Source organism: Balearica regulorum, chromosome 1, assembly GCF_011004875.1.
Source record: "Balearica regulorum gibbericeps isolate bBalReg1 chromosome 1, bBalReg1.pri, whole genome shotgun sequence".
NCBI classification, from domain to species: Eukaryota; Metazoa; Chordata; class Aves; order Gruiformes; family Gruidae; genus Balearica; species Balearica regulorum.
The window spans coordinates 121,765,903-121,780,729 of record NC_046184.1 but is presented as its reverse complement, the minus strand read 5'-3'; the positions used below and the strand labels follow the sequence as shown (position 1 = coordinate 121,780,729).

Here is a 14,827-nt window from a genome sequence, read left to right as displayed (position 1 = left end):
GTTTTTTCATAAAAATAACAAAACCCACAGAAGTGTTGTTTGGCACTTTTTCAGCTCCTGGGTTGGTTTTAAACAGATCAATTCAGACAACTCTTAAGGTTGTTCTGGATACGATTGGTCACAGATCAGATGTCATCTTTGTCCTTCAACAGGATAATTAATTCATAACAGAGGCCAACCAAAAAGCAGTGAACTGTAGACAAACAGGATTAAGACATTCTAAATCTTGCCCAGTTTAGATTGCTGACATGTACTAATACCTGACACATATGGAAGATGAACTAAAGAAAAAATACATATCTTCAGATTTAACCTCACGAATAGATCACAGCTGAAATACTCTGGCCACATCTCGGTATTATGAAGCAAGTGTGGTGTGCTACTGCAGTAACGCTGTTAGATCCTGGGGGTTTTTGTGCCAAAGTACTGCAAATAGGTTATTCAAAACCTGTCCTCTTAGCATCAAGCAACGCTACAAAGAAATACTGCTTATCGTAAGAAGTACTCAGGCTAAGTTCTATTTCCAATAATAGCGGGTATGTATGCTTATGCAATGCAGACTTAATTGTTCAAATAAGCATGAAAAGCAAATGAAAAATACCGGACAGCATGAGTAGGAAGTCAAAACAATTTCATTTTCAAATCCAAGTACTCAGTTTTCATGATGTTTTCCTCATACTTACACAACATTCTGTCCAATAAATATGAAGAAAGGGAAAAGTCAAAAGAGCCTTATTCCCCTCTTTGGGTAGTAGCTCCTCTTTAAACTGAACAAAGTTAGATTCTAGATGAATCATCTTCGGAGCACGGCCATAAGACCTGCAAAGTTTAAAAACTGAAATTAGTGGATGAGACACACTTAGCAGAATACAAAAATGAACATGTATTTTGGAGAAGAGGAATAGACTGAGATACTTTGGTATTGGAAACTCACAAACTATGCTTACTGCAGTTTGCATAAAGTTAAGTAAAATCTGATATCACTTGAAATGAGATAGATGCTCCTTTTTTGTAAGAACAGGAGCTAGAAGCTTTTCAGCTTTCATGAAAAGATTTGTGTATCTCTAGGACCTCTAAAAGCAGAAAATTCCAAATAAGAAAATTCCTAAAATATTTTTTTCTGATCAGAAAACAGTGTACTATACCACACTTCTTGCAGGAAAGTGCATTTAATTCTACATAAGTTCTACCTATATTCTCCTTCAGAAGAAAGCATGTCACTTTCAGAACATAACTGCAAAAGCACATCAAAGCACACACCAAGACAAACCCACAAACCACAAAACCAAAAGGAGAAACACAGCATTGCTATCATTTTTCTCTAGGTGAAGTTCAACATAGCTGAGTGGAAATCATCCTGAACATTTACCTTGATCTAAGTTCTCCTTTCCTCAAGTCAGTTGCTACATTCAACTCAATTTATGGTAAGAGCTTCTCAAAGCACAACAAATAGACACTTTCCCAAGTCTAAAAACACGCACTGAAACAGTATCACAAAATAAAATCTAAGTTTACCTCCTCCATTCCATGGGTTCTCTAGGAAGCTGCTGAGAAAGCGTAGGATATAAGGAAGTAAATAAATTCTGATCTCCAGCACCTAAAAGTGAAAGGCATTGATCTGTTACCATGTGCAAATTATAGAAGAGATTAATAAGCTGTACTATTAATGGTTTGTTGTTTCAATAAAAAGATATCATTTTGTCTGCTATGTGGAAACTGGAGTCTAGCACTGAATTAGACTTCTTTAAATCATGTGCTCTCACACACTTTAATTCTCACATACAACACTTCAGCAAGGCACATAATACATATACCGTTATAACGACTACAACTGTCCACATAGCTACATAATCCATACACCAAAGAGAGTATCATCCATACAGCTGGTCCAGTTCTAAAAACTAAACAAGGAACTCCTTGGCCAGAGTCATTGGCTAAACAAAGTATATCTTAGAAATTTCAAGAATTTAGCCTTCACAAACCAGAAGACTGGTTACACAGTGGTTCACGTCCCTTCTGTAGCTGACCCTACCATGACAAAATCAGCATTAGCACATGTTCTGTGCTGTACTGGGTTTGATTCCTCTCTCCCCGTTATTCTGGGGCTGCTGTTAATATGAAGCAGCTCCCTGCCCACCACAGTGCTCTTGCTGCCTTTGGAAACATCATATTTGTTAATATGGTGCAGATCCCCTGGAGCTGGCCCTACACAGACACACAGATCTGTGGTTAGGCTTTAAACAACTGCATTAAATACAACACCATTGGAGTAACTACCTATATACAAGATGCAACAAAGTGTAGAGTCCACTATACCAAAAAAAAAAACCAAACCCCAAAACCCCCCAAAAAAACCCACAACCAAAAAAACCCCCATCATCAGTAGCCTATGAATATAAATTCTTAAATTCTGTTCTCTTCCTTTGGGTACAGGGAGGACATGACAAGTTTAAAGCTATCAGAAGTTGGAAGAACTTGCTATCAGCATCTCTGAGCAAAGAGATGGTAAACTCTGGAACAAGGCACTTTGTCAGACATGTTTGAACCCAAATCGACCAGTTGACCATACCAGCCAAAGCATAATACCCATGTAATCTTTCATGATACTTAAACAGAAGACATGGCATTTGACATCTGGCAGACACATCCAAATGAGATGTGAGTAAGGTCAAAAATATATTTGTCACTGCATTTGATCATAGTTCTAAAATCTGTTATGTCATGTGCATTCTCTAAATCTAGGAGAATGAGCTGGCCCATAATAGTTCAATAGTATTGCTTATTAAATCTCTCATCTGCATATTGCCCTGAGTTACCACAGCTATTGCTCCCTTCCCTGTACTTCCCCCTTACTGCCTCATCTTTGGCAGGCTGCATTCTCCTCTACCAGAGATTGCAATTTAATTCTAAAAAATCCTTTATTTCCTCCTGCAGACATTCTACTCTTGCCCCTGAAGAGCTACATTTTCCAATTAAGATTTTAACAGGCATATAGGCAATTCTGCTATTTCCCAGTAATTTTCCACCTGTTTCTTGTTTACAATCATGTGCTATTGTACAGCCCAACCTTAACAGAAAGATCTTCTTACCCTCCAGTGGAACAGGGAGCTAAGCCTGGAGAAATACCTGACGTCCTTTCTTTTTCCCTCCCACCATACAATCTCATCTCCTGGCACACTTTAGTTTTTCCTGGGAACCCTCTTCTAGTCCACTCACCTTTTCCCAATTTCCTCATATATACTATTTTGACTACCGGCCACTAGCATAATTCTATCATTGCATAATAAAAAAATCAAAAATAAGTAAATTAAATTTTAAAACTCTGATTAAATGCCAGAACAAGCAAAACCAGCTCTGCTGATGTCTGACCACAATAGCTATTATTCAGTGATATAATTTCCTAGAATAGTTAGAAAACAAAATACAAACAACAAAAACCACTCTACTATTACTGCTTTAGCCTTTAGTCTCCATAAACCCGCACTTTATTCATGACTCTTCACACTCATCCTGTTCTATCTGAATTAAGTGTACCATACAAAATCTTTTTTAAGCCTTTAAACAAATGTCTAAAACGAATACCAAAGCAAATGTTAGTCATATTGTTAATGCTGTCTTATACCAAGTTACAACATCTCTCTGAGCTAGGCCATGGAGAACAGCCTATTGATTTGCAACTCATTACTGCCCATAGAAAGTGAAACATGGCTTAGTGATTTAGCAACAGCATGATGACCACATCAAAATGATAGCCCACGAAGCCTGGAGCCTGACTGAAAGAACGAACCATGTATTTTGCCTCTGGAGCACAACAAAGCACTCTTTCTGTACTTCACCTAAAAATTCAATGTATGCCACACAAAAGTTTCAGAAATCAGCATCTTGAGTAAAACGAATAATTCCACGATATAGAGGAACTACTAAATGACAATATTTAAGCACCCTGCTATTCCAGAAAACCACATCACAGTATCAGCTTAAGAAAGGCATATTTGCCCTAAACAGTCAATTTTTCCTCCTGCATTGGTTTTAAGGGTGTATAAAATACACATAAGAAAGTGTTTTATGATCAAGGCAAGACTATCCTCTAGGATTAGAAGAAAAGGATCTTATAAACGCTTATAAATATCTAAAGGGTGGATGTCTAGAAGGGGTTAGACTCTTCTCAGTGGTGCCCAGTGACAGGACAAGGGGCAATGGGCACAAACTGGAACACAGGAGGTTCCATCTGAATATGAGGAAAAACTTCTTTGCTGTGAGGGTGACCGAGCACTGGGACAGGCTGCCCAGAGAGGTTGTGGAGTCTCCTTCTCTGGAGAGATTCAAAACCCATCTGGACATGATCCTGTGCAACCTGCTCTTGGAGATCCTGCTTTAGCAGGGGGGTTGGACTAGATGATCTCCAGAGGTCCCTTCCAACCCCCACCAATCTGTGATTCTGTGTAAACAGACCTTCAATGCAAAATATATTGGTTATCTTTTGAACACAGTCCAAACACTGCTACCGCATATTACCAACGCCCAAAGGACTGTAACATTTCAGGTTCTGCTCATCTAGACCCTGCATCTACTATAACCAGCACATTTGAGCTGCTCAAGTCAAGAACACTAAAAATGAAGTTATCAGCAGGCAACACTAGCACAGCACTGTCACAGGACGAACATCAAGATTAGTTAGTTGGAGGAAACATAAGACTGGCAAGATGCATGTGAAATTGTTAACTGCTTGCTACGGGACTGCGGGGAGGGAGGGGAGCATCTCACAGCAAGTAGACATGTAAGAACACAACCTTCACAAATAACAGAACAAAAAATCCTAAAAGATCACTCTAGTTTTGGAGTGGTGTTGTGCAAGGTTTCTATGACTCAAGAGACCTTAAGCAAGGTAGAAATCTCATTCTCTTCTGTCTATATACCTCTGAAGCATTAGTAGTTGCTGCATGTATGATCTCCTTTCCAAAATACATATTTAAAAAAAAAAAAGAAAAAAAAAGGTAAAAGGAAGAAGAAAAAAAAGAAACCAAACCACACCACTACAGAACTTTTTGCTTGTTTCTATGAATTTGGAATGAAACATTCCAAAACACAAGTAACCCTGGAATTCAGACTTAGAACAAACCCCAAAAGCCTGCACAAAGACAAAAGTCTGAGAATTGCTTCAAAGATTTTCTTGCAGGTTTTTTGTTGGTGTTTGGGGTTGATGTTTGTTTTGGTTGGGATTTTTTTGTTGGTTGGTTGGTTTGGGGGTTTTGTGGGTTTAAAAAAAAAAAAAAGAGACAGACTAATGTGGCCAGGTGCCTAAGCACAACTGTAGCACAGCAAATTCATTTCAGTGGATGGTCTCAACACTAATCCCCTCAAAGGATTCTCAGTAATGGAGGAAAGATGCTCCTAGCCAAAGTGTAAAGGATGCTGAGATATGGCTGAAAAGGGGAAGGAAGGATATGCATATATGGGAAGAAAAAGAACTTATTTCCCATAATAACTAAAACCAAGCAGCCTTCTAGAGAAGGGTTTTTTTTTTCTCTTAGGTCTTATTTAGTTCTGTCGATTCTAAATATCCAATAGAGATGATAACAAGGGAGTAACATTAAAGAGTCATCCTTTACCACCTAACAAACAATAAGAAGTGCATATCTTATGTCTTATTGTTAAATTTGTCTAATATAATTATTTTCTAAATAATATTAATCTAATTAGATTTAATAGATTTATAATATTTCAAATTTGTACATATTTTGTACTATTTTAAAATATATTCTACAACTTCTCTAATTCAGATTTTAAATCAAATAAGCCTTTTTGATTGTTTTATTTTAATACTTTATTTATTTATTAGAATAGGAAAAAAATGCTAATCCATATCCTCTGGAGCACCTGTCAGGTTTTAGACCATGTATGTTCAAACTAATCTACTCCCCATCTGGATGTCAAAACACACACACCAAATACAGAAAAAACCCACAGTAATTCTTTAAGTGATGCCACTCCAAGTATAGGGTGGTTCTGTATGGGAAGTGGTAACACTTATTTTAACTAAGAAAATAATAGAAAGCAGTAATGTTGAAATTATATATATTTAAAAAAAACCCCCACTTCTAGAGAAAGGGAAGAAAGGAGTAAGGATGTTTCCTTTCTTTCCACATTACAAAGTTCAGAAGGTCCACCCTTTGCCACTTATCTAAACAGTTCATAAACAAATTCAGACAAACAGGTATCTGTCTAGAAACCAAATGCAAATAAAGCAGCAGAAACTTAAAAGGAGTTTACAATAAGCCTACATCAAACACCAAACCAGACAGCATAAGTTAAAACAGTTCTATGACCTTCAGACTTGATGTCCACCAAATCAACAGACAAAATGTTAAGATGGCCAGGTGAGGAAAAGAAGAACAAAACTTACTCAAATGAGTCTTTATTGTAAACCTGGCTGTAAAAACTCATCACATAAACCAAGAAGGTCTCTATCTTTTGTTCAAGGACAGGTTGTATCTCTACAGAGCAGCTCATGACCATAAAACTAATCCTGGGGAAAAGCTCTGAAAATTACATTAGCCAAGAACTAAAACAGACATCTAATGCCAAAATACTCCTTACTTAGGTTACAGCGTAATGCAAAGGTGACTGAGTATCCTAGTAAATACAGCTCCAGAAGACCACGTGAATGTTCAAACTACTTATTTTAAAAATTTGATGCTATTGGTCCCATATTTTCCTTTTCTCCATTCTTTCCTCCATGTCTTACAGCCTGACATTTTGGTAGATGAAGTCAACACAGCCATCCTCCCTTCCCTCTACACCCATCTAGGACACTTGCTCTGCTGCAAATCCATACAGGAATGATATGAGAACCAGAATGACCACCTTACCAGGAACTCTTTGAGGCAGCTGATACAAAAGAACAATAAAATAGTGATATTTTTTAGTTTGATGCCTGCCTAAAAAACACAAAAATCCCCAATGATCTAATTTTTCCTAACAATTTCCAAATCTCTTAGGTGCTTATACACTTTGTCACTGCAGTACCTGAATATCCCACAATTTTATTTTTTTTTCCCTCTAGAGAAAATTATCCCAACCCACTAACTACACAGGCAGCGTAAAATGAAAACTCCTGAGGTCAGATGACTAAAGCAGACAAATATTTTTCTTTGATACCAATGACAAACCCAGTCAACTGAGATAAAAGGCTTCAAATAACTTTAAAAGAGCTCAGCGCTAAGACTACACTTTAGTGTGGGTTTGTTTAGTTTTTTATGCCCAAATATCAGTCACAGTCAACCTTTCTGATCCCACTTATTTTTCCACTAGTACAAAGTTCTGCTGTGAATCTTTATTCATAATTCACTGGCCTATTATAGGTGGATCCACCTGAATTTTGGAAGGCTGGTGGGTTTTTTTGTATTTGTTTCTTTTAAAGGTCCTCCTTCCATCCCAAGCCAGATTCATGTTCAAAAGAGGTCTAAAAACTGAAACAAAGACAACTTAATTGCTATATAAAAATCTTAGCTGATTCACTAGCAGCCTGCAGAAGAAAATCCTTGTAGTAAAACTCTACATCTTGACTTACTGCTGTACTACTAAATCTGTAAAATAGGGGTTAACACTAACAAGAATATTCTGCTGCTTCTCATGACATGTAATCAGATATTTATGTACAGCATAATATTGGATCAACTACATGATAGCAATGACTTACAATGCAGATTTCTTGTAATAAAAAAATGTGCCAACATATACCTACTAGCAACAGAAGAATTTTTTAATTGAGCTCTTCCAGTCCCAGAACAATTTCTTAACAACTTCTTAACCGCAAGCATTTATTTTCACTCCAAAAAGATGTAAGATTCTTCCCACCATCCCCTTTACTTTTACTAACCTTTTCTGTTTATGCTGCTTTTGTAGATATTTGCAAATCTTCTCCTATTCTCAGGCCTATAATGAATTTGCTCTCGCTGTATCACAGCACATTCTGAGCATGGACCAGATAAAAGCAACGCATCTCATTCTCTAAGATTTATATAAAAGTTCATTGTACTAAGACACAGTATTGACCGTGAGAACAAATACGCATACATACAATATTTAAACAGATACTACAAGCTGATAAGAAATATTCAACAAATACATGAAGATAATTACAAAAGAACAGCTTGGTAGGAAAGCTCTGAAAAACCTATTAATTACTTCAATCAGTAGGATTTTCTTCATTCTTCAACTTCCTCTTCATATGGATAGACAGAGCTAATAATTTAAGTGCAAACCAGCTACATAAGGACAAGTTCTTCCATCAGAACACTTGGTTGATACATACGTGCAAGAAGTTCCAAAAACTTTCTCAAATTAAAGTTTCAAATAGGGCTCCTGCGACGGAAGCAACATCATTTAGGTTTCCTAGGAAAGTAATCTGCACTGTTTTAAAGACTATGTCAAGTCAACAATGCAAAGAAACTACCCAAGGTCAAGATGTCTGATGCAAATCCTCAACTTGCCTCTTCAAATAAAAAACAATTAATGATGCTAAAAAGAATATTCCTACAGCAGTGAGAAAGCTAGAAGCTGACTTAAAATGCTTTGTAAACATACAAGGTCTAGTAGCAATAAACTGCTACAAACTGGAATTGAGAGTTTGCAAGGTAATGTGCCAGAGTGAGCATAACCACACCTGGACAGTAAAACTCCCCAGTGGGTTTACAATCTAGTAAACCCGACAGTATAAAAATGTGATTCAAACTAATTTGGAAAGAAGTCGTGATGGCACTTAGTCCTAACTGACAAGAATGATTTAATACTACATGGGATGCTGCCATCCTGAGAAAAGGGAAAAAAAACCCATAAAGGCACAGCATCTTTCCTTGAATATACTACTTTTTCCACACTTACAAAACATGGTTGTCTGTTTGCCTAGAGAAAATGTCTCTAGAAGTTTTTGGTTAGATGGTTTGCCTAGCTGAATTCTATTAATCTAAACTCTCTATTAAAACTATGGGGTGTTGCCAGTAATACAAATACCATAAATACAAAGATAACGCATGTACATACAAATCCTGAGGACAAAATTATGAAGTTACAGTAGTAAAGTGAAAAGAGTAGTGACAAAAGCTGCATTTGCAATTGACATCAAATATACAAGCCACATGGAATCCGCCATTGATATTCTATAGGCTCAAGCCTGTACATACGTAAGTGCTGAATTCAGGATTGTACCAATATTGAAAACAACTACTGTTAGAATACAGATGAACTCACTGATTTGAAAGCATAACTCTACCAAAGAAGCATTCCTTTCAGAGTACTGTCAAATTTATTGCAAGTAGATAAAAACATTTGTTTAGAAAACATATCTGGTATGCACAGGGTTGAAAATAAGTTTCATTTCAAACAAAACTCTCTTCAGTTCTCCCTTATTAAGAATAAACCCTAAGAGTTAACAGGAGTATTTCCTGATACAAATGTTTAACTGACAGAGATGAATCTAAATCTTGTAGCAAAAGGAAATACTCATGTTCTAACACACAAACTCACTTAGCCTTCACTCTTCCTTCATAAAATCACAAACTAGCCATTCCCTTGCAGGTCTGTTTTCCCCTCACATGCACCTGCTAGGTGAGGCAGTTATCCCAGACAATTCCAACCACCTGAAATCGGAACCACAACACAAAAGATAAACTGTATTCATTGAACAGCTTCTAATATGGTGGCTTTGAATCTGTTTTCCAACAAATCAATACTGACCCAACAATTCTTTCCCTGCTTCATCTCCTCATAAGTCACCAGCAAAATAATGCTTAGAAGAGCTTTCCTTCACGTAAGTCATTTTTGTTGAATGCATTTGTTTGAAGTACTGCGGTCTCCAAGTACTCCACTTCTCTGGACCGAGAAAAAAGAAAACTAAAACAGCTGAAGCAAAACGCATTCCCCATTAAAAGCAAACATTTTAGTTTAAAAATGGTAGTAAGTCACCCTTACTACATTTACCAGACTGGTCATCGCTGAGCACTTTTGCTCAATTAGCCTTATTTTCTGAATTAGGCTGTCTCAGACCAAGCCACCCTAGTCCATACCAGTAAAGATACCACTGTCATGCTTGTTCACAGCACCAGAAATGATTCCCTTAGTCCAGCAGCAAGACATAAAAATGATACATAATGTTCATCTTGTATTTCATTTGCAAGTATGCTGCTACCATACTGTATGGTGGTAAGTCCAAAACATTTTGCAACCATAAAGTATGCTCACTTACTATATGAAATTAATATTCTTTTCAGTATCATATAATTGGGCTTGATAGAAATCTGATGAAATTAAATGTTTGGAATTTTGAAAATTTCCTTGCACAAAGAGGCCAAAGTTCTTTTCTGCATTTACCAACAAAAAAGCAAGTCTGAGGTAAAACTGCATGTACTTCAACAGACTGAACTATATGGGGGCTTATTCAGATCATACAGGAACAGTAAGGACTGACATGCACCACCACCACCCCCCCCAACACACACACACAGACTCTCCAATTCTGAATACAGGATAAAGCCAACAAATCTAAAAAGCAATCCACCACAGCCTAAACAGTAGCACAACAGTAACACCAACAAAGAAGGCAATGATATACTCCAGATGTTTGCAGTGTGTACATTTTTTCTGACTTTAGATTTAAAGTGAAATTGATTTCAAAAGTCTTGAAATAGGTGAGTACAGAAGATTCGATACAGATACCACTGACTTCAGTTTATGAATAGCATCCAAAAAAAAAAAGTATTTATAAAATAGTCTGAAGAAAATATATATTTGCACAGAGTTCCACAATTACATAGTTACGAGGTTACAGTTGGATATTTTTTCTAAATATCAGTCTAAGACCTTAATTATCAGTAAATGTTGACTTCTTAATAAGACAATACACACCTGTGAAATAGCTTCTATTTCACACACGCATAAAGCACTCCCAGTGTTTTACTGATAAAGTGCAAATATGTAGTTTGTTATGTCATCGACAGAGATATACTTTTGACTAAGTATGAACAGCCACTGGTTACCTTTTGGTTTTTTTAAAAAAAAAGAATTCACTATGTTGATCTCATTCACTTTTTTATTAAGAACGTTATAATGTAGTTAGAATAAGAATAGACTATTTCAGTTGGAAGGGACCTACAACGACCATCTAGTCCAACTGCCTGACCACTTCAGGGCTGACCAAAAGTCAAAGCATGTTCTTAAGGGCATGTCCAAACGCCTCTTAAACACCAACAGGCTTTGGGGATCAACCACCTCTCTAGGAAGCCTGTTCCAGGGTTTGACCACCCTCTCGGTAAAGAAATGGCTCCTAATGTCCAGTCTAGTTCACACACTTGTTTTCAGTGAACTTTGTGTGCAATCCTCTATACCTGTAACAGCATAGGAGCTCACATTTTACATTGAGACCAGCATGCACGCATCCCAGCTGCCTGTCTTTGACACCTGAAAGAACTAATTCATCACTGGAACCACACGATCCAGTTTGTTAAATAAACTGTCTCAGAGATGAAAACAAGGCACAGTAGTTAAAGATTAAATTATAATGTCAGTAGGAATCCATCAGTGGGAATCTCTCCTCACCACAGAGGATGGCTTACTTCTCATGACTTCTGTTAGCCAGAGCAGAACTACACAAACCTCGCTCGCAAGAAGTTTGGGGTTTAAGATTTATTGTTGTATTTGAATCTCTTTCTCATAGCACCTGTAAGCATGATATTCAGTTTTGTTATTTATTATAGTCCTAAAACACACAGAAACAAACCCAAGTTTGTCCACTGCCATTAAAAAGGAGGAAAACCAGTAAAGAAGGAAAAGCAGCCACCAGAGCCCCTTGTAGGCACCGCGTCCCTCAGCGCCGAGCGCCGGCACCCAGAGCTGCGGGCAGCCCGGCACCCCCACCGGGGCGCCCCTCCGAAACGGCCGCTCCCCGCCTCGCCCCCCTCCCGCCTTCCCCGTGCCCCGCGAAACCCCCGGGCTTCAGCGCCGCGGGCCCGGCCGCCGCCGCCGCCGCCGGACCCCGCCCCGGGCCGCCCTTCACCCGGGCCCGGAGGGGGGCACCGGCCAGGGCCCCCCCGCACCGCACCGGAGAGCCATTGCTGCCGCTGCCCCGCCCCCCCACCCCGGCAGCGACCGTTACCGCCCGTTTGGAGGCGCGGGGCGCACTCACAGGTGACGATGGGCTTGTTCTCCATGGTGTAGATCACCGGGGGCTTCTCCCTGCCCTCCTCCTCGGCGGCCGCCGCCGCGGCGGGGTCCATGAGCGGGCGGGGTCCTCAGCCCCGGCTCCCCCGCCCGCTCGGCGCCATGGAAACGCCGCCGCTCCCCCCCGCCGGGGGGCTGGGACGGGACGGGACGGGCCGCTCCGCCTCGGGGCCTGCTGGCGCCCCCCCCCCCCCCGCCTCCCCCCACCCCCTTCCCCGCGTCCCCGCAGCGCCGCTCCGGAGGGGAAGGCAGGCGAGCTCATCCGCTTCCTGGATCACCGGCTGAGCATTACCGCTTCCGGGGAGCGCCGCGGCTCGCCGGTGAGCGGCGACGCCGCCCGGGCCCAGCGCGGCCGCACAGGGGTTAACCCGGAAAACGGGTGAAATAAAGGGGAAGCGTGGGGCTGGGGAGCGCCGGGGAAGGGGTGGCGGGGTGCGCCTGCGCAGAGCGGACGGGGTACAGCTCTCCTCCCTCCGGGTTGGTTGGGGGGTGTTGCTCGCTCTGGCCGCTGGCGGGGGAGCGGGGTCCAGTGCTCGGTGCTGAGGCGCAGCCGGGTTCCCCTCTGTGCCGCCGCTCCGGGCTTGGGGCAGCCGTGCGTGGGCGGAGTCGTCAGGGCCGGCCTGCGCTGCCCGCAGCTCCAGGCGGCCGGAGGGAGGGCTACCTGGCCGGCCCCAGCTCCAGCCTGCCCGCCGCCGGGGCGGGGGAAGCTGTGCTGTTCCGCCCGGCGGGAACCCCAGGGCGCTGGGAGGGAGTCTGCCGCTGCCGGGTGCTTTGAGGCTGCTGTGAGAAAGAGCCCCTCAGTCTGTCCGGTTCACTGACACCCGGCGGGAACAACATGAATTTTTATTTAAATTAGTTCTAGGGCTTATGTAAGGCTCTGGTGGGCAGCGGCCTACGGCCTGTAAGGCTGCTGGACAGGGGGCTGGGGGAGCGGCCCGGCGGGCTGTGCCATGGCTGTGCCCTGCGCCCGCGGGCAAAGGGGTGATAGTGGTTGCTCTGGGCCTAGGAGAAACGGGTTTGTGTGACAGATGCGTTGCCAATTTTCGTAAGTGGATTTAGGCCTCTGCTCAGCACCTTCGACTAATCCCCTGTGGCAGCATGGAGAGCTACTGCTGCTTCTTTTCTGCTCAGGTAGGGAAAGGAAAAGGAAGATGCTTCCAGGACTCGCTAGCACATACTTTGTGCTTCAGAGCCTAGGTCATTTCTGTGGCTGTTAGCCTGCAGCTCAGCTAGTTCAACGGGAGTAAGTGCATTAGGGATCATATTTTCCACTGACCTCAAGTACTTCAAGCAGTTTTGTTGCAGGCCAGCTTGAAGAAGTGCTTTACAGATCATAGCGAATCAGGCAACAGATGGCTGGCCTCGTAATTCACTAGCTGCCTTCTTTGAGCATGGAAACCATGCAGAAGAAAGGGCTAGGGCTTGCGTGTACAGAGTGTGAGCTCAGAGGGAGGATTGTAGGGAACAGAAAAGAGCACATAGCATAGGCAGGTGATTAAGTAGAGGTGAAAGAGATGCAAGTGTGAAACTGGCTCATACAAAGGAGGCATGCTCATAAGTATTTTTCAGTTCCAGAGCACTGCATAGCAGTTGGAGTGTATCGATGAATGTGGCCCTTAACATCTAAGGATTTATACTGTAGCTTTTAAAATGCATAGAAATAATACGCTATTACACCTTTGTCGGGTTTAATTAGTTTGTATTAGACTTCAGGACTCATAAAATTGGATCTTGTTTTACTGTAGACTGAGATCATATTCTTCTGTTTTAAATAAATCTGCCGTTCACCTTGGTCACGTGCTGCAGAATCAAGAATCTTAAGAGGATTTACACTTCACTATCTGAAGTAGAAGTAATTCAAATATAGAAGAGCATACTCAAAGTGGCCTACCATAAAGGGTAAAAAATGAAAACCACTGCGTACATGTGTAAAACCAAATGTAATCTAAGGTAGGACTATAAATATCTGTGTATTAATCATAACTATTTATTGCACAGTGATGTTCTGCTGAGGTGGTTTGGGTGTTCTGTCCAAGTATTTCCAGAAGTCAGTTTGTTTAGGATTCTCTTTCAGCAGAACCTTATCCCTATTTCCTGGGCTTACAGTGTTGTTCCAAAGAAAATTACAGCATCCTTGTAACATGTTTCATCCCATACTGTAGATGAATAATCCCAGTTTTGTCTCTACCTGGGGATTAATGGTTGCTTCCAATTCTTTGAGTATTTTCATCAGCATTTCCCCAGAATTTCTCTTTCACCTTAGTTATAACAAAACTTGTTTCCTTGGCACAGTCAAATAGAACACTTTTAACAAGGCCAAAACTTTAAGAATCCTACATAGCACAATGAAATGTTATATCTGATTTTCAGGTTTAAGTGAGCAGCTGGACACTAACATTTTTTCTTTTTTTTTTTTTTTTTTTGGTGTGCTGTGGGAGTCACTATGTATCATGGCACAACTGTATTTAAAAAATTACAGCACATATATCATATTACTGTATCAGTAATAAGTATGTGATTTACTGAAACAGAAAAGAAGAAAATACTGTTATATGCATGTGGAAAAAAGGCTCCAAAGCAACTAATTTCATGCATCCATCAAAGAGTCCATCCT

At 40.8% G+C, this 14,827-nt stretch overlaps 1 protein-coding gene across 2 annotated transcripts in view; it reads right to left on the bottom strand.

The window, feature by feature from the left end:
* TRAPPC10 (trafficking protein particle complex subunit 10) overlaps positions 1-12,463 on the bottom strand; it is a 45,485-nt gene extending 33,022 nt beyond the window's left edge. For both annotated transcript variants that reach the window (XM_075773324.1, XM_075773332.1), the window contains exons 1-3: positions 12,179-12,463; positions 1,516-1,597; positions 684-819 (exon numbers count right to left, since the gene is read on the bottom strand). In XM_075773324.1, coding sequence (XP_075629439.1) covers positions 684-819; positions 1,516-1,597; positions 12,179-12,269 — 309 coding nt within the window. In that variant the 5' untranslated portion in view covers positions 12,270-12,463. The remainder of the gene's footprint in view (positions 1-683; positions 820-1,515; positions 1,598-12,178) is intronic.
* Between the last annotated feature and the right edge of the window lie 2,364 nt (positions 12,464-14,827).